Here is a 26,273-nt window from a genome sequence, read left to right as displayed (position 1 = left end):
ACAAGTTACCTTGGGTCCTATACTATGGGAAAAGGAGGATATTAATGATTTAATATTGTGCTTTCCCCTTGGTATGGGACCCAAGGCTGCTGATAATTTAAAACAAAGTTCAGCTAAAATCTTAGCATACATCAAATTCTATTGAAAAAAAGCAATTCAACAATTCTGTTAAAAAGCTCACAGTGGAAACAATTTCAAGCATATTTAAAACACAATTAAAAAGATAAAAGCACAGCATACTATGTTGATAACACCCTTCTGCCTGTATTTAGCACCCGCTTAGGAATCTTTAAAGCACTCTTTTTTGCCTGTACCACTTTACCTGTTTTCACCCCTATCTATTCTATAGTAATTGAATAGGCTATATGTAGTTCTGTTTGCTGTAAAGCATTGAATATAAGGATATTTCTGCCTGCCTGCCTTTGGGGCCTGTTGCAGTTCCATGCCGCAATGTGCGTGCATACTTCTGTTTGCTGCTTCCAGCCATGACAACATTTTGCATTGGTTTAATGATGTCAGTTGAGTTGCCATTTATAATACTATACAAGGCCTGGGTCCTTCTTTTGAATGAACACCTTGCACTTTATACCTTGGGGAGTAACAGTTAGTGTAACCTGGCATTACACCTACATGCTGTGTTACTCTCCTTCTTTTTTCTTTTAGGGGTGAAGTCCAATTGCACAGCCTCAAGGCCTCTGGATTGAGCATCTACAGAGGTTCTCCTGCTGTGCTTATTTGAAGTCTTCCTTGCCTTCCAGCTCCATAATGGATGACCCTGAATACGCCTACACTTCTATGAATTTTTATTATGAAGACTATAAAGTCATTCCCTTCAGTGAGGAAAAGAGCAGCAGCATGAGTGCCATCATTTGGGTAGCGCTGGTCCTTTATACGCTCGCATTCCTGGTGGGCATGGTGGGCAATGGAGCAGTCATCTGGGTAATGGGCTTCCAGATGAAGCGTACGGTGAACACGGTCTGGTTCCTCAACCTTTCCGTGGCTGACCTCCTCTGCTGCCTGTCACTGCCTTTCCTAGCTGTGCCACTGGTTTCCAACTACCATTGGCACCTAGGTGACTTTGCTTGCAAGCTTTTGCCCTCTCTGACGATCCTCAACATGTTTGCTAGCGTCCTCCTTCTGATGCTCATCAGCATAGACCGGTGTGCTCTGATCATCAAACCCATCTGGTGCCAGAACCACCGTTCAGGCCGTCTGGCTTGGATCCTGTGTGGAGCAGCCTGGTTCTTGGCCCTGGTCCTCACTGTGCCCTCCTTCTTCACACGGCAGCTCAAGCACTACGAGGGTTCTAACATGTCATCGTGCGGCACCAACTATGCTGTCTTTGGTGGGGACTATCACAGTGTGGAGATCTCCGTGACTGTCACTCGCTTCCTCTTTGGCTTCCTGATCCCTTTTGTGGTCATCAGTGTCTGCTATGGATTGCTGATCTCCCGGGTGCACAGCAGCCGCTTCATGCGGTCCAAGAAGACCCTCAAAGTTGTGCTGGTGGTCATCATCAGCTTTTTTGTCTGCTGGGCTCCCTACCATGTGGTTGGCCTGATCCTTGCCCATGAGCCCCAGAATAGTTCCCTCTATGAATCTGTGAGCAAGGTTGACCCGCTTGTGGTAGCTCTGGCCTACATCAACAGCTGCATCAACCCTGTTATCTATGTCATTGCTGGCCAGGACTTCAAGGACAAGATGCAACGGTCCCTGAAGGCCATGCTGCGCAACATCTTGAGCGAAGAGGCCATATTGGCCAATTCCATGGCTGAGGGCCGTACACAGGCTACTGGCACTACCACTGAGGACCGAAGCACCGACACAACTCTGTGAGGGCAGCAGTGGAGGAGGGCCACCCCTTTGTAAAGGAGGTTGAATGATCATTTGTCTCAGTCTGCCCACCCAAGACAGAGACTATGAACAACTTTTGCAGATACAGTATTTGCCATGGCGCTTGGTTTGCACAAACCTTCCCTTCCCGCAGTTGTTGTTCACTACCTTTGCTAAGGGAGGCCATTTACATATTGTTTAAAAAGAAATGAAAATGAAAATGAAAAAAACAAAAAAGGACACATTGTTTCTTACAATTTGCATATGCTGGTTTATGTGTAGATGGAAAATTAGGATAGTTGGCCAGTTTTCTGTATCAGCTGCTTAGTTATACCAGTTAAGTATACTTAACTAAGGGGCTGTACAGACAGCCCCAAAGGAGCGGTGTCCTGCCACTCCTTTCAGCACCGGATCGGGGCTGCAGCAACCACATGCTGCGGGCCTGATCTGGCAATTTGCCAGCCCAAAAAGGCATTTTAAATGGCAAAAAGCCACCCTTGCCATGCTTGTGGCAGCTTTTCACAGTTTCTTCAGTGCAGCATGTATAAACGCTGTGCTGCGGAAATGGCATGATGCCACCCACCGTCTGGTTGGCTGGGCAGCATGGCACTGTCATCGGGGTGGAATTGGGGTGGGCAGCATGCAGTCGCCATGCCCCACTCTATCTTGATGCTTGTTCTTTTGGCCGGTCTGTACAACCCTTAAGTAGCCGATGTAGAGTACTGGCCAGTGACTGCAAATGAAACAGACATAACATAAATCAGTCTATCTGCTCAATCTGCTGATGGGCAACATCAAGCTCTTGTCTGGATTCTTTGGCCTGAATCCTATTCATTTAGGGTAGGGTAATTAGGGTAGACACATTGATTCAATTGCTGAATAGAATTTACGTTAGGTATGGGACTTTTTTTAGACCACCAGATGTTTTTGATTGCAAATCTAAGGGATTCTAATCAGCACAGCCAACTGTTGGCAACATCAGTCCTACAATATCTAGTATATCTGACATCCAGTGCAGGTCATTTTTTAATATCCCCCCTTCAACAGCCTTTCCCAGATCTGGAAGAGCAACTGGGTGGGCAGCAAAGGGCGGTGAGTTGTATTCCTGCCCTGCCAGCAGATCCATTGAACCCAGAAGGCAGCCCCTTCGGGGTGGGTCCACTACTGCCTGGCAATCTTTTTCCCACTGGGCCAGAAGCCCCACCAGATCTGGAAGGAGCTGCCAGGAGGGCAACCAAAAGGGTCTGCTTTGCCCTCTCCTTCGCTGTTGTGGCACTGGCCTCCTCATGAGGAGACTGGTGCTGCCACAGCAAAGAGGGCTCCTCAGCCCTTCTCATCCCAGGAGGGCCCAATCAGGTGTCACTCCCTTTTTGGGGTGTCACCTGGTGCACTGATGCCACTGGTCTTGGGGACAGGTTCAGCCATTTCATACTAGAGTTCTTTAACCAATGTTGGGGCAATACTCTTTGGGCCTGGGGATTTGTGAACATTTTTAGTTATTAATAAAACCTAGTACACTTCATCTCTTCTCACCAGTTTTTGCTTTATTTAAGACATTCTGAAAAAGCCAGTTTCTGCATGGGTGTCCGCCCACAGTTTTCCGTACTTGAAGCTGATGAAAAGCATTAATTCAGCTTATAAAATATACATTTCGACAACACTTAATTCATATTTAATAAGAATTCAACAGACAACCCATAAGTGAAGACATCAGTGTGTAATTACATCTGAAAATGGTCATTCCTCAAGAACTGGCTCAGCTGATCCCCTAAAGCACCTCCAGAGACCATCATCCATGCCCCTTTGCTACTGGAGGGGGAAATAAGAGGGTCCATTTTGTGAAAACACTATGGCAGTCGAGCAACCACTTATAATTGTGTTCCTGGGTTCCATTGCTGAACTCTTTGCAGAGATTTTCTATTGCACCAGACTCTTTCTGGATGTTTTTTGTTCAGGAGTACAACTGGGTACAACGGTGTGAGTTGCACCTCTGCCCAGGCAGATGGGAGTTGAAGTCTTTTTTGCATCATGTCCAAACATTAACAGCTGTCCAGTGACAATAAAGGGTTCATTTATAGTAGTAACCTTGTTGGATACTTTCTTCTTATTGCTATTTGGGGGGCGATGGACCTCCACCGACAGCTGTTCCTGCCAGGCTCATGCAGTGACCCTGGTTGAATTTTCTGTCTACTTGTAATTCCAACAGCAAGTGGAGCATAGGACAGGAGAAACCACGGGGCATTGGTGGAGTCGGGATGGGGCCAGCCAGTGGCTTCCAGCTGCCACTGGCATCTGGGCAGCATCGATGGCATCATTGGGGTTGGTGTTACCTGGTGCAGTAACTCATAGTTAAAAACCTTGGGGCAAAAACAATATTGATTATCCCAGATTAAGTGGGTTATTTGAAAGCCCCCCCCCCCCCCGCTCCCAAATTTAATTGGGTGCATTTGGGATGCGTATGAACAATGGAGATTCAAACCAGTTTCATCCTGGATTTTTGTCACCTGCCATAAGCCTGGCTGAGTTAGGACCTGAGTGGATCAGGAGCTCAGATCTGTTATGGCTAGAATTCCCAGGTCACTTTTATCCTAGGCCCTGAGATTTCAAGGCTCTTGCACTGAGATTCCTACCCTTGACTGGAGAATTGGAGAGGATGGGCCTGGCCCTAAGATCTGGGAACCCTAGGGCCCAAACAGACAGGACCCAAAGCTGCTTTAAGTCACTTTGGAGGTATGCTGTTTAAATGACACACGCATACTGCGCTCTAGTCCTTAGGATTGGAGCATGGCTTTGGTGTGGCTTCCGGCCTCTTAGGACACATGCAGCATTTAAGCAGCATACCTCCAAAGTGACCTGAAGCAGCAACCAACTTCTTCCCTTCTGTGCCATGAATGGGAATACCTGTGTTGAGAGCTCTTAAAGAACTCTATGCATGACCCCACATATTTGCAGCGATGGGAGTCTTACCCAAAGGTTCCTCTGCATAGATCTGCTGAGCTCTGCAATTGAGGATTCATGCTTATGGTGATTAAAGGTCAATTTCTTTTTTACATTAATTGGTAGGGAGGTAGCAGTGATCCAGAGTTTGCTCTGTCGTTGAAAAAAAAGGAACCAAAGGAAAGCAATCGCTGATGGTGCAATTAATTTGGGTTTAGACCTTAACCACATAGTGTGGCAAGTGATAGGGATGGTTCAGAGTACTGTAGAAAAGATCAGCTAAGGTAGCATCTGCACTGGAGAATTAATGCAGTTTAACATTGCTTTAACTCCCACGGCTCAATGCTATGGGGTTAGGGTTTGTAGTTTTGTGGGATATTCAGCCTTCTCCATCACAGAGCTCTGGTGTCACAACAGACAACAAATCCTAAAATTCCATCACATTGAGCCATGGCAGCTAAAGTGGTGTCAAACCCCATTACAGTATTTTTGCAGCGCAGTTGTATCTTGATGCTAACAAATAGACCAGGATTTCCATGATAAAGGTCCACTTTACCCAGAGTATAAGCAGCCCAAAAATGCAATTATCTAATCCTCATTGAGATCTTAGCATCATAAAATAATTTATCCCTGCTACTGAAAGCATATTTCATTTATTCATATATGAAGAAAATTTCAATTCTACATTAGAGACCCATGGAGGCATAAATCATGTTATTCATGGGGAGTGATTTTTTTTCTTTTTAACAACACACAATAGTAATGTCAAGCATATGGCGGCATAAGCAGATTGCTCATGGTGGGAGTGTTTGCATGAGGAAGCACATTACAGCACACAATGTACAGCGACATGCATTGCCTCTCTGTATTACGTCTGATCATTGCTCATTGCAATTGCGCAAAGGGTTGTCAGCCATGTGGATTGATAATCGACCCACATTTGTTGCGTTGTGTTGGTATTCACTATAGGGGTTGTGTAATGTAACTCTGGCGGAGGATATTTACGCTGTGCTGAAGGATCTCAGGCAATGAATGACTTTTTGGGGGAACCACACCAAGGATTTCAGGGAACAAATCCCAGCCCATCACCAATATACACACCTGGCCCTTGTTATCCACTGGGGTTTGGTTCCACGACTCCCCTATGGATACCAAAAAATCCGTGGATGTTCAAGTCCCATTAAATACAATGGCATAATAAAACGGTGTCCCTTAGATAAAATGGCAAAATCAAGGTTTGCTATTTGAGAAATGTACTTTAAAAAATACTTTCAAGCCATGGATGTTTGAATCTATGGATATGGAGGGCTGACTGCACCTTGCAACTGTCCCAGTCCTAATTAATCCTCTGCCATCCCAATATTGTGCTAGTGCTGCAAATTTTAATGTGCATTATTATTATCTCAATGGTGGGAGGGTTTGGGGGTTGATGTAATATAAATAAATCATATTATTATTCTTATTCTTATTATTATTCTAGCTGCTCTTGAAATGTCCCAGTTTTTCTCTCTTCTTACTCCCACTTTCTCTCTGTGTGAAATACTGTAACATGAAAGGAATAGTGAGCTTCCTAAACCACACACACACAAAAGGAAAACAGGTTAACATGTTTCAGCAAAGCTCTGGTGCCACAACAAAAACTACAGCTCCCAGAATTCCATAGCACTGAGCCATAAAATAAATTAAAAAAAATAAAGTGGTGTCAGACCAGATTATTACTGCAGTGTGGATGCAGCCAAGGAACTATTGTCAGCTTGCTATGCACAGGGCAACCCTTTGCTCCTTTTGAATGGGGAGGCTTTCAGTTCCACTGCAGGGTATCCTCTGCGTTGGCTCCTCCAATGCAGAGCTGCTTAGAACCTCTTTGTTTGCTGTCAGGGCGGAAAGCGGGCAAAAACTCCCTCTGGGGCAGCGTCACTCGCGGAGACTGAGCATGCGCGGCTGCAACGAGCCGCGCATGCGCACTAGCGAGAATGTCTTTCTTGCTCTGCAGTTGGAAAGAAAATGCGTGTCGGAGTTTCCCCGGCAGTGGTGAGCATAACGCGTGAATGCACATGGGAAATTGGGGTGCAGGGGAGAAAGAAGAGGCACCCAGGGCCTTTTATGCCCAGATCTTTTGCAAAAGTGGGCTGGGCTCTTCCAAATGTTTTCACTCTTTGCCAATAAGAATAGGGTGATCAGGCGTCCTCCTTTTCCAGGACGCGCCCTACATTTCAGTCTCCCCTCCAGGAAACAAATGGCCAACGTCCTCCATTTGGAGCATGGCTAGGACAGCATGGAAATCTACATTTCTATGAATGTTTTTAAAGCTTTTATTTGTTATAATCTGCTACATTTTTTATTTCTTGCATGTCCTACATTTTGCAGGGCTTTGTCCTCCTTTGGGGTGAAGACATCTGGTGGTCTCCTTGAGTGGGAATGAATGAATGAATGAATGAACAGGTGAGGACAAGGCCCTGCAAAATGTAGGACACTGGAGAAACATTTGGGAGATTTTAAAATAAAAGCAATAATAATAATAATAATAATAATAATAATGAATGGACAGGGTGATCAGATGTCATATCCTCAAAGGAGGACAAGGCTCTGCAAAACTGTAGGACACTGGAGCAAAATGTGGGGCATCACAAAATAAAAGCACACACACACACACACATATATATATATATATATAATTCACTTCATTTGTTTTCTTAAATTTCCTCCCATTAGCTTTGTGAGACATTTAGCCTTCTCTGCCAGAGAGTTCTGGTGCCACAACAAACTACAATTCCCAGGATTCCCTAGCACTGAGCCAGGGCGGTTAAAGTGCGCTCGAACCGGATTATTTCTGCAGTGTGTTTCGGACCTGTTAGGATTAACCTTAACCCCTACATTGCTCTCTCATTGGAAATGGAATAATTTCATTGGATTGCATTGGAAATGTAAAGATGTGATGCACGTTCATATATTCATGTTTCAATAAACATGAATAAAAAGAAGAGAAATGTAGGGCACATCTTGGAAAAGGAGGGTGACAGGTCAACTTGTGAATGAATGACCCACCCATGTTGCCAGCTATGCTCACTTTCTCCATGTCTTCAGGGTCTTCAGAAGGAGAGAAGAAAACGTCTCCCAAGTTCTTCCTAGCCAGGAAGAAAAGGACGCTGCATCCCAGAACCACATTTCTTGCTGCTAAGCTGCCCAGAGACCTTGCTTATCTCCTGTGCCAGCCAGCCTGCCTGCCTCTCTGTGCCCTTCCTTGCTAGCATTGATCTAGATGCCCACCTGTCCAGAGACATCGCTCATCACCTGTACCAGCCTGCCTCTCTGTGTCCTTCCTTGCTAGCATTGACCTGGACTTTGTGCCACTGTGGAGATGGCACCTGAAGAAGAAGAAGAAGAGAGAGCCAGCGGGCACAGTAAGTGGGACTGGGGCTGCCCGGCCACCCGGGAGCGCATGGAAGATCTCTATCTCAGGAGCCAAAGCCGAGAAGAGCGGAGCGAGTTCTGGGCCTTCTTTGAGCGGCTGGAGCGCTTTCGTGGCCTCAGGGCACCCAAGCGGCCAGCAGAAACGTGCCACCGGGCATCGACATCTGAACTTAACCCTCGACGCAAGTTGGCAGGGCTGCCACAAGTGTACGACTCCCGTTACCGCACCAACCTGTGGGTGCCCACAAGGGAAGTGCCCGGCATGGACCTGGAGCAAGTGCGAGCCTTTCGCTTGGCATTGCTTCACTTCTTGGACTTCCGGCAGAAGCAAGGCTTTGCCCGCCTGGCACGGCTGCAGCGGGAGCGGGCTGCTTTGCCCATCACTCGTTACAGGGACCAGCTCCTGAAGGCGGTGGCCAGCAGCCAGGTGGTGGTGGTGGCTGGGGACACCGGCTGTGGCAAATCCACCCAGGTGCCACAGTACCTTCTGGCTGCCGGCTATGCCCATGTGGCTTGCACTCAGCCCCGGCGCATCGCTTGCATTGCTCTGGCCAAACGGGTCGCCTATGAGAGCCTGCAGCAGTATGGAGACCAGGTGAGGGATGCAGAAACTGGGGGGACACAAGAGCACCCAAGAGCACGTATAGATAGCCCTTCCCACTTCATTCTCCATGTGTCAACAAGATGGGTTTGGGGGGTTCCTCTACAGCTAAGGGGGGGCAACTGACAAGTGCAATTAAGGAAATATAGGGTGGATTTGGGGTGACAGAGTCTATGCAAGAAGTAGTAAAAAAAGTTGGAGGCTTATGATAAGCAATATGAAGTCATTATTGGGCTCAATTTATTGGCATGACGGTGGTAGCAATCTTGATTACTTGTGCCATCTGTATGCATTTGGCATTGTTAACAAAGGACAGTTTTGACTGTTTCCTGCCCCTAGAAGCTTACAGTAGAAAAACAGACTGGAAAATAATACAGGAATTATTTTGGGACAAATTATTTTCCAAAGCCTGGGGGCAGCCACTGAGAAGGCCCTGTTTCATATCCCCACCAGTTGTACCTGTGAAAGTGGAGGGACAGAGAGAAGGGCCTCTCGATTTGGAGGAGGGTGGATGCAAATCAGCCAAAATATATTTGAAACCCCTTTGCCCTGTCTGCTCTTCTTAGAACCTGGGAATGTAAAGCCTGAATCGGATCCAGGGGGTATCTTTATGTGGATGATAATACATGGAGTTGCAAACACTTCTCTATTTTCCAGGTGGGTAATTCATACTGTCTCTTTCTCCTTCTCTCACCCCTGTAGGTTGGCTACCAGATCCGCTTTGAGAGCACGCGCTCGCCTGCCACACGGATTGTCTTTCTGACGGAAGGCCTGCTCCTGCGCCAGGCCCAGCGAGAGCCCACTTTGCCCGGCTACTGGGTGCTGATCGCTGATGAGGTCCATGAGCGCCACCTCCATTCTGACTTCCTCCTGGGGGTCCTTCGCCGCCTGCTGCCTGCCCGCCCTGACCTCAAACTGGTACTCATGTCGGCCACCATCAACATCCGGCTCTTTGCTGACTATTTTGGGGGTGCTCCCGTTGTACAGGTCCCGGGACGGCTCTTTCCCATCACGGTGAGTTGGATCAGTGTGATCCGAGGATCAGATCCCTGACTAGGGCTTTATCCAGATTCCAGAAATAATTTGGTGCCACTCTGGTGCCACAACCAACTACAATTCCTAGACTTCTGTAGCATTAAGCCATGGCAGTTAAAGTGGTGTCAAACCAGATTATTTCTGCTGTATGGAGCAGCCCGAGTATGAGTTGGAGGTGTAGTTACATTCAGGGCTGGAGACTAAAATTGAGATTGTAGTTCTGTGATCAAGGGTGTATCTACACTATAGGAATAATTCATTTTACAGTTTGAAACTGCTTTAAGTGCTGTAGCTCCATCCCAAGGAATCCTGCCATTTGTAGTTTTACAAGGTCTTTAGCCTTCTCTGCTAATGACTGCTGGTGTCTCACCAAACTACAAATCCCAGGATTCTGTAGGATGGAACCACAGTGGTTAAAGTAGTGTCAAACTACATTGTTTTTACAGTGCAGATGTACCAATGGACACCGTTCTGTTCATCAGATGCATGAAGTGTTAGCTCAAGTCAATAGAGTATCTGGTGCTTGCTTAGGTGAGCTGGAAGGAGGCTGAGAGTGTGTGTCTTGCCCAAGATGACCCAATAGGTTTCCATGGCTGAGTGAGGATTTGAACCCTGGTCTCCCAGATTCATAGTCCAGAACACAAACCATTATACCATGCTGCTTCTCTGGGGAGCAGGCAGGGTGTCAGACTGTGTGCCTGTAATCACTTTGTATGGTGGGGGTATTTTTGGTGTTATTTACCCGTGGAGTTGGCATGGGTGAAGGCTGTGGCAGGAGGTTATTATTTATGTTTGGGCAAATGTCTTACTGCAGGGCTGCCTTTGATAATCACTTGCCCCCTGGACATTTTTCCAAGCTTTCATCAGAAACTCTCTTATGAACAGAAATCGATTTCACTTTGACAGTTTTTACAGAACTACTAAGGGCTTTCAGCTGAAAAAACAAAACCAAAACAAAACCAGAGGTGGACTTCTGTATGAATCCATTAAACTGAGGACTACAGATGTTAACAAGCCCCCCCTTAGATTTACATTACATGATAATCTTCCAAAAATATTACTTTGATAGTCAGTGATGTTAAAATTATATGGCTAGGATAGCTTTTATCAATTGGTCTCAGACAGCAAGTGATAAATTCATCTAAGCAATACTGTTTGCAGCCCAGGTTTCCTGTAAGAAGGATATGGATGTACCTTCTGTTCTGCCTTCCCTGTGTAGGTCTTATACGAACCCATCCGCCCCGAGGAGAGTGCCAGTGGACGGAAGGAGAGACTGGACCCTCGGCCTTTCCTGCGTGTCCTCCAAGCCATTGATCACAAGTACCCTCCCGAGGAAAGAGGAGACTTGCTCGTCTTCCTTAGCGGTGTGGCTGAGATCGGGGCCGTGATGGAGGCTGCACAGACCTATGCCATCCACACTCAGCGTTGGGTGGTCCTTCCTCTTCACAGCACCCTTTCTGTGGCTGAGCAAGACAAGGTGAGCCCTTGGACTGGGTGGCTGGACTTGGGCCCCTTTGCCCTAGGCAGTTATAGCACTGTGGTTCCACTTTAACTGCTATGGCAACATCCTGTGAGATCCTAGGATGTGCAGTTTAGGGTGGGGCATTTGAAACTCTAAGTCAGGGAGCTTTTATGCCCCCTCAAACTACAAATCCCAGAAGTCCATAGCAGGTAGCTGTGATAGTTAAAGTGGAAACATAGTGCTATAATTGGCTATTGTGAAAGGTCCCTGGAAGGAGTTTGAGTCTTGGTATACTCTTCTCTCCCTCCTTTTTAGAGAATGGGGTTTAAGAAGCCCTACAGATCATGTTGGATTGCAGCTTCTAGCATTCCTCACCTAGCCTGGGTGAGGCTGTTTGGACTTTTGTAGATGGGGTATAAATATTTTTAATAAATATTTTTTTCTCTTCATTTTCCTGGCAGGTATTTGACTTGCCTCCCCCAGGAGTCCGTAAGTGCATTATCTCCACCAACATTGCTGAGACCTCTGTGACCATCGATGGTGTCCGATTTGTTGTAGACTCAGGTGAGAGTGTACCATTCTGGGGACTGGGATGCAAGCCCTCAGCATGTCTGGAGTGGGATGGAGGAGATCTGAATAGTGTTTTTGGGAACTGAGTGTGGAAAGAGCTCAGGGAGAAGGGTTACTCTATTTGGAACTGAGGTGTTACAATAAAAGGGGGAAGGTCCTTATCTTATTACATTTACTATTAATGACATCCATTAATTAAGCCTGTGAATATACAACATTTTTAAAAATAAAAGTCCATAACATCACACGCCCCAACCTTGCTTGCTGGTGGCCTCTGCCACTGCTTCCTTCTTACATCTTATCCATGTGGTTCTCTGTTTCTTGTAGGGAAGGTGAAGGAGCTCAGCTATGATCCCAAAGCCAAGCTGCAGCGGTTGCAGGAGTTCTGGATCAGCCGTGCCAGTGCTGAGCAGCGCAAGGGCCGTGCGGGTCGAACAGGGCCTGGTGTCTGTTACCGGCTCTATGCTGAGTCAGATTATGATGCCTTTGCCCCTTACCCTGTGCCAGAGATCCAGCGGGTGGCACTTGATGCCTTGGTTCTTCAGGTAGGCAGGAAGCACTGTGTGGTTTATGACAGCCAAGCCTTTTGGGGGCCCACACTCGAAAAGGGGTCCCTGTTTCTCCCTCCTTCTCTTTCCTAAACCTCCCAGCATGACAGTGAATGGAGGTGGTTCTTAGGAGAAGGTTCACTAGGTGGTAACATGCAGGCTGCCAAATAGGTGATATATCACTTCCTTTTGCTTCTAGAATGAGGGGGGAAGGTTGATCAAAAAGATCAACTGATTGGAGGAAACAAGGCATTTTTGACCCAGGCTTTGGGAGACATCATTCTGGGATGGAGGGGCTAAAAGCTGGAGTAAGTTGTGGGTAGCTCCCTGGAGAAAGAAGCAGCCTTGGAGCTCTGAGAGAAACCCTGCTTTGCTTGTTAGAAAGGCACGGATGTTTCAGATTCTCTTTTTTTTCTGGTGGTTCCAAGAATGAAAGATACTTAAATAGAAAGTTTTTCCCTTCTGCACCAAAAGAGAGGAGAAAGGGGGCCAGTCGAACTTCTCTTGGGAAGGTGTTCAATTTCCTAGAAGCAGCCACTCAGAAGGCCTCCTCCTGTGTCTTCACCAGATGAGCCTTTAAAGGTGGTGGGATCAAGAGGAAGTTATCTTGGCCAAGCAACTCCTATGGGAAGATACAGTCTTTCAGACATTCTGGACCTAACCCAAGCCTCTCTCCTTTGTGCCTAGATGAAGAGCATGGAGCTGGGTGACCCTCGGGCTTTCCCTTTCCTGGAGCCACCTCCACCAGCCAGCCTGGAGACAGCTGTGGGCTACCTGAAGCACCAAGGTGCGCTGGATGCAGAGGAAAACCTCACACCTATCGGGAGCCTCCTGGCTGAACTGCCTGTTGACGTTGTGATTGGTGAGTATGGCACTGACTGGGCTTTCCAGGGAGTCCCCATTTCTTGTGATGGCAGCTGGGCAATGACTGGTTGGTCTAGCTGTCTTTAGCTTTGCTGGTTTTATTGTGCAGTCATGTGATTAGCTTCTTAGCAGCGTGCCTCTGAATATGAGCAGTGTGCCACTGAGCAACTATTGCTGACACACCTATGCAGGGTGGGTTGTGAGCTTCTCCATACTGTGTGTAGAATCATAGGGGCCCTGTAGGCCTTTGAGTCCAACTCCCTGCTCAGTCCACAGCTACAGCAATGGTTCCCAACCTTTGGTCTACCAGATGTTTTGGACTTCTGCTCCCATAATTACTGACTGTTGGCCAAGTAGGCTTGGGTTTCTGTGATCTGAAGTCCAACACAAATGGAGGACCAAAGGTTGGGAACCACTGAGCTAGAACATCTACAGCAGGTAGCTGCCCAGCCTATTTTTAGGATGTTCAGAGAAAGAGAGCCCCACTACCTCTCTAGGTCATTGCTAAACTGTTCTTACCATTAAGAAGGTCTAGCGTTCAATCGAAGTCTGCCCTCCTGTGACTTAAAACAATGAGATCTGGTCCTATCCTCTGAGGCAGCAGAGACAACACTTCATTCTCTGTGACACCTTTAGATATTTAAAGAGACTGCCCTTAAGGTCCCTGTATCTTCACTGGTGCTGTTGTCCATCTTTAGGGAAGATGCTGGTGCTGGGGACCCTCTTTGGCCTGGCTGCGCCCACCTTGACTGCTGCAGCTGTGCTCAGTGTACCTTCCCCTTTTCTGCGCAGCAGCAGTGGACGGAGCGACCCTGACTGTGCCACTGCCCGGCGGCCCCTGGAGAGCCCCTTGGGAGATCCCCTTACTCTGCTCAATGTCTTTGATGCCTGGGTGCAGGTGAGTGGGCGAGGGATGGAGCATGGCCTTCTGGGAAAGGTATAAGAGACTACTGTCCAGCACCTCATGCTTCTAGGGCAGAGGGGGGCATGCTCCAGAGTACTGAGGGCTCCATCCATCCCTTTATTTACACCCCACTAGGACTCAAGCTGGTTTGCCAAAAGATAAAAAATTACAAAAGCCTCCCATGTACAGATAAAAACATACAAAATTAAGATTTGAAACAGTATTAAAGAACAACCAAATTAAATCTGTTTAAAATCTTAAAATTTGTGGTGTACCAGAGCACTCTGGCAGAGAAGACTAAATTTGTCCTACAGTGCAGGCTGGGCTCTGTTTCTTTGGGGGGTCCTGTACATGTGCTGATATTGTTGTCTGATCTTCTTTTCTGGCAGGAGAAATCTGAAAATCGTGGTGGATCCCGTCGCTGGTGCCGGCGTCGGGGCCTGGAAGAACACCGCCTCTATGAAGCAGCCAACCTTCGGCGCCAGTTCCAAGTACGTCTGAAGCTGGGGATGGGTGTGTGTGGGGGGTCTACCAGATCTACCTGATGATTTCCCCCTTAATGGTGAATAAGGCCAAAGATGAGTGGTTGTGGTGATTCAGGAAGGTAGTTTTGCTATTTGGTTTGTGCCCAGACATCATGTTGCCCTTTTGGCGCTGGAGTTTGGTGACCTGACCTGGTCTGGAAAGACTGAGAGTAGAAAGAGGAATGAGCTGAGGGAGTAGGGGGCACTCTGCTGGAGGTGTAGTATGTTGGATCTCTGCTAGCAGGCAGATGGGTTGTAGAGTCCTTGTTATTGTCGTAGTCGAGTGTTAGCAATTATCTAGTGATATAGAAAAGGTTAGTTTGGATTAGTGATCTTCTTTTTGCATTAGCTTGGGTGTTTGAACCTGGGAAAAGATGTGAATTGACTGGAGGAGTGAATTCTCCTCTGTTGTTAAACTATTTGCACATTTCTCATGGCTACAGTGGGGAGATAATGGGTCACACTTTTGCACTTTGTTCATCTTTTGTTGCTTCTGCACTATTAAACCCTTAGGAATCCATCTTCCATTGGCCTCGTCCAAGGTGATGGAGGAACCAGCTTAGAGGCTCCAAATAGCCAGTTATAGGGAACTGAATTGCTGGCTAGGGATAGCCTGGGTTGAATGAATTGTTTGGAGGGCCAGTCCTATCATTGGTTGTGAGGGGATGCTGGTCTCTGTTAGCAAAAGGGATGAAATGCCTTTGATGTACACCAGCTGTTGCATCGGTTCTCACAGGAAAGCTTATTTGATAGGAGTCATGTGTGTCTGTGTTTGGCACTGAACAGATTCTTGGAAAGACCTGGAACTAAGCCTAGTTCTGGAACAGAACAGAGAGTTTGTCCGGTGTTTGACTAACATTCGCTGCTGCCATTTTTTGACTTCTCTGCTAGGAACTGCTCCGAGATCATCGGTTGCTGGAACCAGCAAGCCGGCCCAGAGATTCCTACACACGCCAGAGCCGGCACCGGCACCGTCGCGAGTTGCACAAGCTCAAGCGGGAACATGATCAGGGAGAAGGGCGCCGGCGCAAAGTGCTGCGACTACAGGAGGAGGAGGAGGCCTTCTCTTCCTCAGGAGATGAAGGCGAAGCCAAGCGTGGGGTGGACATCCAGGTAGGCCTCGAGAACAGCGGAGGCACTAATGTTTTAGAGTCTTTTAAACGATTATAAATTGGTTTCAAATGGTAGTCAGTAGTGCTGATGAATTCTGGGAGTTGTGGTCTAACACCATCTGGAGGGGTGTCTAATTCCTATCTTGATGGTGATGTGATAATGATTTTATTTGTTTATTTGTTTATTTCCTGGCTTTTTTTTTGCAGCTGTGGGATTCAAGGCGGCTCGCAAAAGTTAAAACACATACAGCCAAAAACTCTGCCTCTTGCAAAAGTTAAAATATATTTAAAAATATGAATAGAATGAAAAGTATTGTGTTCTTTTTAAATATGTTGATAGCTGCCTTGAGTCTCAGTATTGGGAGAAAAGTGGAATATAAATGAATAAAATAATAATAATAGCAGTAGAAATAATAATAGCAGTAGCAGTAATGATAGGGAGCCAGTGTGGTGATGTGGTTTGAGCATTAGACTATGATTCTGGAGAGCAGGGTTCAAATCTTCGCTTGTCCATGAAAAAACCCAATGGATAACCTTGGGCAAGTCAAACTCTCAGTCTCAGAGGATGGCAGTGGCAACCCCCCTATGATGGGGGTGGTGGTAATGACTTGACGGCACACAACACACACACACACACACACACACACACACACAGAATAATAATAGGAGGGTGCTAATATAATCTTTTTAGGAAGGAAGTTCTAGAGCAACCAACATACATGCCCATTGGTGCTGTTGTGCTCTTCTGCCCCTGCAGGATGTGAAGTTCCAGCTGCGGCATAATGTGGAAGAACTGCAGGCAGCAGCTTCCCTTGGCCAAGCTCTTTCGTCCGGGCAGCTCTCCCTCCTGCAGTTGGTTCTGGGCCGTGGCCTCTACCCGCAGCTGGCAGTCCCTGACCCTTTCAACAAAACCCGCAAGGATTCAGACCAGGTGAGTATCCATCACCCTCATGGTTCCTTGGCTGAGCTGTTGTAGAATCAGAGCTAAGAGCAGGAGAGCGTCCCTTGTCATATCCTGTGGTCTGGGATTGCAGGGAGAGAAGGAGGAGGAAGGAAATTGGGAGTGAAGCATCTCATGACTCAAAGATGAAGACAGAAATCTTACATCATGCACCTGTGGTGTAAATCTACATTCACATAACTGCATAGTGGTTTCCCTGCACAACCTTTCCTCTGTAGATGGACATTGAGCAATTGATTTGCAGATACTCAGTGTGTCCGCTTATTGTGCTGTTGTGCAATGGGGAATGCACGGTGGCTGTTTCTGCAATCCCAGTGAGGAAAGTGGTACATTGAAGACAAATTGTTAATTCACTGCCCAAGAATCAACAACTGCCTGGTTAGAAGCCTATTGCTTAACCCCAACTAGTGGAGACCAATGGAATCAGTTGCTGAATGGTGACTTAACACATAGATAAATCCAATTGATTCAATGGTTCAACTCTAGTGAGGACATAGTTGTATTTAGGCCCATGTGAAACTCTTAGGCTTGTGGACCTTGGCTTATATAACTGTGTACTGAATAAGGTACATTGCACAATTGTAAAACAAAAAACAACTATAGGTGTAAGGGAACTTAACACATTGTATGATACCACAGGAATGTGGCCTAAATTCTTACATATGTGTATGTCACCAACAAGCTTGCCTCTAGAATCTGTGGCTGCCTATACAGAATGAATGCAGTTTGACACCGCTTTAACTGCCATGGCTCGATACTATGGAATTCTGGGATTTGTAGTTTTGTGAACTGTTTAGCCTTCTCTGTTGGAAAGCTCTGGTGCCATGACAAACTGCAGATGCCAGGATTCCATAAGTTGGAGCCATAACAGTTAAAGCAGTGTCAAACTGTATTAATTGTGCAGTGTGGTCATATAAATATGCTTTGATCTGGATTTCCTGCATGGCAGGGGGTTGGACTGGATGGCCCTAGTGGTCTCTTCCAACTCTATGATTCTATGATTCTATGATTCTAAATAGCATCAAATGCATAAAACCTCTGTGGAGGTATTTAATAACCAGATGCAGTTCTGCTGGTCCTCAAACTCTGAGCCTCTGCCTTGTTCTTCACAGATTTTCCATACCAAAGAGAAGGCAGGGGTTGTTCTCCACCCGACTAGTGTCTTTGCCAATTCTCCCGAGTTGCTCCAGCCCTCTCACAAAAGGGAATTCGAGCATCAGGCTCACAGAGGTAAGAGAAAACGGTTATCCTATTTCTGATGGAGGATATTGGTGAGACTTTTGAAGGCCATGGTGGTCTCTTTTTGTTGCTTTTGACAGGACTTTTGGGGAGCAGTAGTGGCTACTTGTCCAGCCCTCTTTGCTTGCTTGATTTCTGCTGCTGCTTTTTAAAAAGTGCTAGGTTAGAACCTTAAAAAAAGGGAGAGAACTATTGTGGTGTAGCAGTTTGAGTGTTGGGCTAGGACGCGGGAGGATCAGGGTTTGAATCTCTGCTTGGCTATGGAAGCCTACACTCTCTCAGCCTCAGAGGAAGGCAATGGCAAACCACCTCTGAACAAATCTTGCGAAGAAGACCCCATGATAGGTTTGCCATTGGGTTGCTGTAAGTCTGAAATGACTTGGAGGCAGGGAACAACAGAGTTTAGAAGAGCAATGCTCCTTAAGGTTGTGATGGACTGGCAATTTTATCCTTCAGTGAGTAGGGACTGGTACAATATTTGTGCCCATTGGCTACAATCGTTTCCTTCTTTTTTGCTAATTCTCCAGGGACGGCTCATGGACTGACACTGGTCCACAGGCTACCAGTTTGAATAGAACTGGTTCAGAGTTTCCTAGTCTAGAATGAGCAGGCTGTGTTGCTGTATTGTGCGTTGTAAGTTGGATCCAGTGCCTTCAGCAAAGATAGTGGTGGGAGATCAGCTATTCCTTCCTGCTGGAAGAGGAGGGGGAGGAAGGAAGCCTTTTGAGAAGAACCTGAGACATTCATTGTCCTTCTTGTTTCTTAGATGCTGCCAAGGAGGGACTCAGCAGCCGCCACCAGATCTTGGCCTTTGTTTCACTATTGGAGACCAACAAGCCCTACCTGGTGAACTGCCTCCGGCTACCAGCTCTACAGGTGATAGGCCCAGCTCTCTAGCCCTGGGATGTAATGCTTCATTAATTTCATTCATGAATGAAACTACTGTAATTTTAGGGATTTCCTTCTGCTGTGAGAAAGTCTTTGAAAACGGTGTGGCTTTTGAAGGCTATTTGCATTTGGAGACTTTTGTGTCAGTTGTGGCTTTTGAAGGCTGTTTGCAGTTTGGGAGTTCTGTGCAAGATTTGTTAGTGGGGGTGTTTTTTGCACAGAAAATAGCACTTTCTGCATAGAAAATACTGCTTTTATGTGGAGGAAACACTGTAGTTTGGGATTTACACTGTACAAAATCCACACTTTTTTTGTCAGATAAGTATATCTATGCAAAAATATTTTCTGCACAGAAAATGCTGTTGTCTGTACAGAAAATTTTCTGGGTTTTTCCCCTCTCTGTCACTCACAAAAATCCATTTGTTAATTTTGCACACAATAAATCCTGAACAGTGAAGATCCTTGTCAGACCAGGATTCTCTTCATCAGGTTTTCCTGTCTTTTGAGAAACATATTTTTAAAAAACCATTTTTGACTGTTCTTTCCATCCCTGCTCTTGCCCTTCTCTCTCCAAACCACTGCGCCTTAGGAGAAGTCAGATGAAGAGGCCTGATGTCCAACACTTCCATTGCCTTTTCATTTTGCCCTACAGGCCCTGCTCCTCTTGGCCCGCTCCCTTGACACCAATGCCGACTGCACACGCATTGTGGCTGATTCGTGGCTGGAATTACAGGTCCCTGTGGCAGAGGCGGCCCTGCGGCAACTCAGTGCAGCCCTGCGGCTCCGTGCTTCCTGGGAGAAAGTCCTGGACCGGCAGCTGGAGAGCCGGGCAGCTCAAGGCAGAGAGGAAGAAGTCGAGGAGAGGCGGCCTAGCGCTCGAGAAGTGCACCAGCTCACGCAAGAGCTGCTGGCATTCTTGAAAATGGAGGTGGGTGTGCGTGGGAATGGGCTACTGCAGAAAGAAAATCAGGCAGGCTCATATCGGGAGAAACGGCTTTTAATCTGGATCCAAGCCTTATAAGTCATAACCTATTGCTGGAGTGGGTCAGGTCCTGGAGCTGAACAGACCAGCATCTTGACTCTGTCCATATGGTGCCTTCTGTGTCTGGTCAGGTGCAGTATAGTCTCCGGCGCTTGACACCCCTGGAACAGCAGAACCTCTATGTTGGACCTCAGACTGTGGCTGCAGGAGAAGGGCTGCCTCATTTTTTCCAGGGGGCAGAGATGGTCCCAGATGAGGTGAAGGGTGGCTATCGAGTTGGCGACTTCCTCACATTCAATTGCCTGATGGTGAGTGATTCTGGGAGGGCTGAGGAGTAGCCCTGTGCAGTATATCAGGGCCCTTTGCTCCCATCTTACTTTTGTCCTGGGCTATCTTGCAGAGTGAGGGGGACCTCTACAGTGACTGCCTGCGCAGTTTCTGGACATGTCCACATTGTGGCCTCTATATGCCCTTCACACCTCTGGAGCGGGTGGCGCATGAGGATGCCTGTCAACCCCCAGATCCAGAAGCCAAGACAGGAGGTGAGTCCCTCTGGATTTCGGGGAAGGAGATTTTCAGAAATTCTGAGCTTTTTCACAATTGGAAAAGCCTTCTTTGTTGGATATGGATTAGGGCCTGCCTTTATCAGTTCTTCTCAGGAAAGGGTTGAAGGGGAAACCCAATTTTGGGTTCATGATGGATGAATGTGGAATTGAAGACAGCAGTTTATATAATCAGCCAATGCCAGTCCAGATGGCAGCATTCTATTTGATCAGTCTGACCAAAGAAAGAATATGCTTTAACGTTTATAGCAGTTTTGGAAAGCCCACCTAACAACATCATGTAACAACTTATAGGAAGTCATAGGAGGCTACCAGAGACATATTAACCAGTCATGAAGCAGTCATAGTGGGAAATTACCAAACAAGCCACACATAAACATTATTTGTGTTGAACCTGTTCCTTATGGTTCGGATTATTATTGTTATTAGTAGAAAGTACCAGTTAGTTAATGCTAAGGTCAGAATGTTCTGGAAATGCTTAATCTACTTTTCCTTAAGATTCCTAAGGGCTTAATAACTCAGCAGCTTCTCAAGTTGTCCTTGATTCAGAAAACTTACCCTTTAGCAACTCACTATCTTATTTTGGCCTTACAGTCAATCCCTTTCTCCTTCAGGATGTCAAGGGGGCCCGTGAATTTCACATTTTGTGTATGTGTCTGTGCCTGTTCATGTGTTACAGACAGAATTTAGAAAGTTACTTTAAAAAGCAATTAATTCCCATTACTTGTTACGGTCCTTCGAAGGTAATTTATTGATGTTACTCCTTGCAATGTGATTTTCAACTACTAACCTCTTGTATTACTCAGTACTTTTCTGTTGCTTTTGTTTAAGTTTCCATGTCATTTCAGTCACAATGTTTTTAAAAAGGCTCTTTTAAAAGCAGCCAGAAAATGTGAGTTGTTAACATCTGTAGAACAGGCTCATTTCTATTCATTGTCTTCCTTTCAAAATGTAACTCTGTTCTCCTCTGCCTTTATGAAAGAAAGGCAACTTGTTACAGGTAGGTAACGTATTCAGGGGTAGCTGTATTGGCCATATAGCAAAGTGCAATAATATCCAAAATCCACAAAACAGTGATACCTTGATTCCGTAAACCAAAATGCACAAAATACACAATGTAAGCTTTCGAAGCTCCACTTGCTTCTTCATCAGGCCTGTGACTTACATTGTCATTTTATATACTACTTTTTGCTCTTGATAAAGAAGCCAGTGGAGCTTCTTCATCATGTATTTTGTGCATTTTGATTGTCCAAATAAAGGCATCGCTTGTTTTGTGGATTTTGGGTGTTATTGTACTTTGTTACAGATAAATATATTGCATGTCACTGGTCTCTTTCAAGCTCTAGGTTTTTTTTGGGGGGGAAGTAGTGGTGGTGGAGCGACACATTAGCTCTTCTCACTTTCCTTGTGTTTCTCCATACAGACCCTTCCGAAGAAGCAACAGGAGCAGTGTCACCCTCCCCTGGTGCCTCCTCTGCCCTGCAGCAACCATACCACTGTGGCATCTGTCAGCAGAACCTTCTCCTCACGCCAACAGAGATCCTGCGGCATCGGAAGCAACACCAAGTGGCACCATCCTGAGAGCTTCTGTGATGGCAACTCATGCAAAGGGAGATAGACACCACTGGGGAGATTTGGGGGTTGGGAGCACTTGTTCTCACCCACCTGGAGGCTACTCAGCCTCAGGCTCTTCTCCTTCTCACAGGTGCCCTCTGGCACTGCTCAGAGTTGAAGCCAATTTGGATTGCTTTTAGAAGGGAGCATTGTGGAAATGTGGTGTCAGTGCTCTGTGCATTGAATCTGAAGATGCCTTCTGGCATTATTCCAGAGGGTGTTTTGAGTGGGTATCTCTCACTGAGGAAAACCATTTAGTTGCCTCGAGTCCTCCTAGTTCCCTCTCCATCATCCCCACAGAGCCAGTGCATCAGGGGAACTCCTTCCTTCGGCTGGGGCTTGTGCCTCCCTTTCTGACAATGAGTGGATGCCCCTCATCCTCAGCTGTCCTGTCTGCAATGTATGTGTTCATGCATTGGTAGCTTCTCTTCTGCACTGTCTGATCTTGGACACTGAGTGGCAGGCTTGCCCTGTATGGGCAAAGGCCGAACACATGCCTGACATTGGATTCAGAGCTGAGTCCCTTGGGAATCACTGCTTGCGGCTTCCTGATCTTTCTCATTCAAATGGGAAAGAAGGGGCAAAGATCAAAGATGCTTTCGCAAGAGCAAAGATGCCTTCGCTGGCAGACAGGTTTATGCTGCAAGAAGCACAAGGATGTTCATTGAGGTAGCTGGGGAGCAAGGGTGATGCTTCAGCTCTCCAGGCCAGTTTTAGACTTTCACCTTCAGCTCAAGTGGGAAGGGGGCAATATGAGCAAGCCAGCATGCCCCCACTTTTACAACACGAATTGGCAAAGTGCAGCTTGTGGGCCTTTTGTGGCCCTGAGCCCCCATCCCCATTTTTTAAAAGAAAGTTTTGCTTTTTTGGGCAATATTTGCCCCAAACCATGAGAGAAGAACCTCTAACGTATAAGAATATGCAAAAATATCCCCACATCTATAAGCACTCCAGAACTCTATATTACCCCCCATACCTCTTTTCCCTTGCAGGCCCTCTCAAAATGGCAACAGAGAGGAAAATGGAGGTCTTTGGGTTTGATGTGTGTATATCTGTGTGCGGGTTCAGCCCATGGGGGGCCCTGGAGGAAAATTGGACCCTGACCCACATGCAACTGCCCACCTCTGTTTTACAACCAGAACTTCTCTTCCAATCTATGGCCCATTACATTGCAAAATATTACATTTTTGTTTTTGCAGATAGCTCTAAGAAAGGTGTAACCAGTAACCTCCTCCATGCCCCAAATACCTAATTTTCCCGGTTCCTATTGCTGTTTTAGGCATACAGCTCAGGGATGTATGTGTGTAATTTTGTGAGTGGGGCTGGGATTTTACATCTGTTGAGATAGGGGCGCATAGTTGACCACAGAGACTAGCTTTCCTGGGAAGGGCACTCACCACCCCAGCTGGTCTCTTGCCTCAATTACTTGGAGTGCAGGAGTCACAGGATTCAGCAGTAGTGGCAACCAGTACTGGGATCACAAGTTGCAATGAACCAGGCTCATTGTAGCTATCAGGAGAAGAGAGGAGGATGTGGCTTCATTGCAAGAGTGAGAGATGGTGCGTGTGACTGGTGAGCATTGCTGACTGGCTTAGAGAGGGCCAACCAGTGTGACAGCCTTGGGTTTTTTTTGCCTTGGTTGGAGGTTACAACATTGCGATCCCTTCTCTGTGCGCATTTGTGTGTGTGCATGCGTTTTAGGAACTAGCAAAAGGTATGGTTTTCTTGAAGGAGGAAAAAGAAATTCTATCTGTTCCAATAAAATGGACATGGAGTATGTCCCAGTGTTGAGGTGGTGCTGGTTTGTGGCTCTGTGTCTTCATCTCTGGTTTACATGTTTTAAGTTTCCAAACTACTGCCTGTGTACAGATGGGGAATCCCCATAAAACAGTGCCCCCACACTATGTAAACCAACTCACAGCCCTCTTCAGTGTACTTTAAAAGAATGCTTTGTCCAAATGTACTTTAAAACAGTGCTACTCAAAGTGATGGTCTCTGGACGGATCCCAGTCATGAACCACTGGTTGCTGGTGGGTTTCCAGAAAAGAAAAAAGAAACTATGGTAGCTAATCAGGACCAAATTACTACTGGCACACGAAAATAGTGGTTGGCAGTCCACCAACATCAGAGACCGTGAGTAGCACTGCTTTAAAAGAAATTGCACCGATTTACACTGTATTTCTGTAATAATTTTTTTATTTGTCCCCAGCTTTTCTCTCTCTGTGTCCCACTGGGAAATAATAGTTGAAAACACTTGGATTTTGCTGGCAGAGTATGGATGCCGGTCCATGCGCCAATCCCACTTTGATCCTGGGGGTGGCACTGCTACCAAGCCAGAACCCAAACATTTTCTCCCACTCACCCATCCCAAAGTATCCTACATGGCTTTTGGAAACTGTCCTTGCCATCATCATTATTATTATCATCGTAATAGTTATTTATGTATCACCTTATCCCCAGCCCAGGGAGTCAAAAGAGCTTACAGAAGTTGAAATAGATGCAGCTAAAAGTTCACATCATGCAAAAGTTGAAATAAAATGGGATCATCAATAGAATTAAAGTACTTGAAAAGCATATCTGTTAAAAAGAAAAAATGACAAATATGGGTGATGTAACAAAAGCTGCTGCCACTTTCCTCTGCAAAGGGTAAAGAAGGTGCAGGACAGTCGGGCAAGATTGGTGATCTGTCCTGGCAGAAGTTGGGTTCATATGGCAGTTTCTCACCTTTCTGGAAGGGAGCCCAGGTCCTCAAAGATCTGTGTAGCTTTCTTATACATGTTAAGTCTCCCTTATCTAAAATGCTTGGGACCAGAAATGTTTTGGATTTTGGATTTCTTTGGCTTTCTGAATATTTGCATATACATTTCTTGGAGTTGGGACTGGAATCTAAACATAAAATTCATTTGTGTTTCGTATTCAGCCTGAAGTTAGTTTTATATAAAAGATATTAAATAATTTTGTGCATGAAGCTAAGTTTGTGTACAAGAAAACCCCATTTTCTATCATCTGATGACTTGAAGGTGCACACCTTTAAGGTTGCCTTGGGCCAAAAAAATGGTAGACTGATGGAGCTCCACCCATCCATCTAAATTCCCCTTTACTGATATTTTCAGAAGAACACGGGCACCATCTTCATCACGGGTTGCAGCCCTCCCTACAAAGAAGCCCAGACCATGTTTATGACCCATCACCTCCCCAAGATGTTCTTAGTGATTGAAAAGGAGTCCTGGGCATCAGGAGGGGCTCTGGGGGACATAAAAGAGAATAGTAGATGGTGGAGATTAAGGGCAGGCATGTAACTCATGGTCCTGCTGTATTGCAGCTGACAGGTTTAGAGAGGAGGCAGGATAAATCTCTGCTAAGGAATGTTGGATGTCGAGAGAGGAATCTCTAGCGGCAGCAGAGGGTTGGCAAAGTGCTCTGTGCAGGGAAGAAGGGAGTGTCAACAGTGGCCATGGATGCCAGCCAGGTGCCAACATCGTGCCCTAGGCCAGGAGCTGGGGCTGGCCTTTGCTCCAGGTTCTGCCCTCCCCATAGGAATTAGGGTGGGTGTATGTAGAGCTGGGCTTAGTATTACTCCTTGAGCATCCCTGCTGAGTAGGCATCAATAGCCAAAGCCAACCATGGCAACTGTCTGGGAGGGCTTGGAGGCTATTGAACATGGGGCTCTCTGGAGCTTATATACAACTCTGCCACCCAAGCAGCTTGGCCAAACTATGTGCTAGAGGGTCACCAAGTAGAGGCTGCCATTCTGTCTGTCCATGTATGTATCATCTGTCCTCCCTACCCTGCAATATTTCCTCTTCTTGACTTGATTCCCCTTCAGTTCATTGGGGGAAAGCAGCCTGCGTAGCAAACACACTTTCCTTCCTTTGGAGACTTGTCTGCCCTCTGCTTGCTTCTGCTGTTTGTCTTATTTATGCATTTGGAACATTTCCCCCCTGCCCTTTAAAGAATGCAATAGAACGATAGGGCACGATAAGGTATTAATATATATACCCAAAGGATTAAAACGTAGTAAAATATCCCTCTGCTTCCAGCGATGCAGGCAAGCAATTGAGAGAGAGATACATCTCCTAGCACAAGGTTGTTAATATTTCCAGTTCAGGCAGAACATAGGCACAGTGAATCTTACCTGGGACAGTTCTGTTTATGCAAGCTGGCTTTGCTGGGGATGGCAGAGTATCAGATGGCTGGCATGTGTGCAAAAAGCTGGAGGGAGGGA

The 26,273-nt window shown here is 46.4% G+C and overlaps 3 protein-coding genes across 4 annotated transcripts in view; 2 read left to right on the top strand and 1 right to left on the bottom strand.

The window, feature by feature from the left end:
* LOC149304465 (uncharacterized) overlaps window positions 1-26,273 on the bottom strand; it is an 80,974-nt gene that overhangs the window by 51,000 nt on the left and 3,701 nt on the right. The gene's annotated exons all lie outside the window — the stretch shown is intronic.
* On the top strand, window positions 766-2,329 carry C5AR1 (complement C5a receptor 1). Its single transcript, XM_089479067.1, has one exon. It carries the CDS (start codon window positions 766-768, stop codon window positions 1,834-1,836), a length of 1,071 nt encoding a protein of 356 aa, XP_089335193.1. The 3' UTR covers window positions 1,837-2,329.
* Window positions 6,748-24,920, top strand: LOC149304466 (putative ATP-dependent RNA helicase DHX34). Its single transcript, XM_089478935.1, has 17 exons — window positions 6,748-6,801; window positions 7,855-8,776; window positions 9,485-9,796; window positions 11,037-11,294; window positions 11,741-11,843; window positions 12,177-12,394; window positions 13,085-13,259; window positions 13,960-14,159; window positions 14,555-14,656; window positions 15,581-15,802; window positions 16,559-16,732; window positions 17,875-17,992; window positions 18,768-18,877; window positions 19,542-19,817; window positions 20,003-20,179; window positions 20,272-20,413; window positions 21,858-24,920. The coding sequence occupies exons 2-17, from the start codon at window positions 8,129-8,131 to the stop codon at window positions 22,013-22,015; spliced, it is 3,393 nt and encodes a 1,130-aa protein (XP_089335061.1). The 5' UTR covers window positions 6,748-6,801; window positions 7,855-8,128; the 3' UTR covers window positions 22,016-24,920.

Source organism: Sceloporus occidentalis, unplaced genomic scaffold (genome assembly GCF_023333645.1).
Source record: "Sceloporus occidentalis isolate IW3139 unplaced genomic scaffold, rSceOcc1.0.p SCAF_13, whole genome shotgun sequence".
Classification (NCBI taxonomy): domain Eukaryota; kingdom Metazoa; phylum Chordata; class Lepidosauria; order Squamata; family Phrynosomatidae; genus Sceloporus; species Sceloporus occidentalis.
This window is presented reverse-complemented; position numbering and strand designations above follow the sequence as displayed.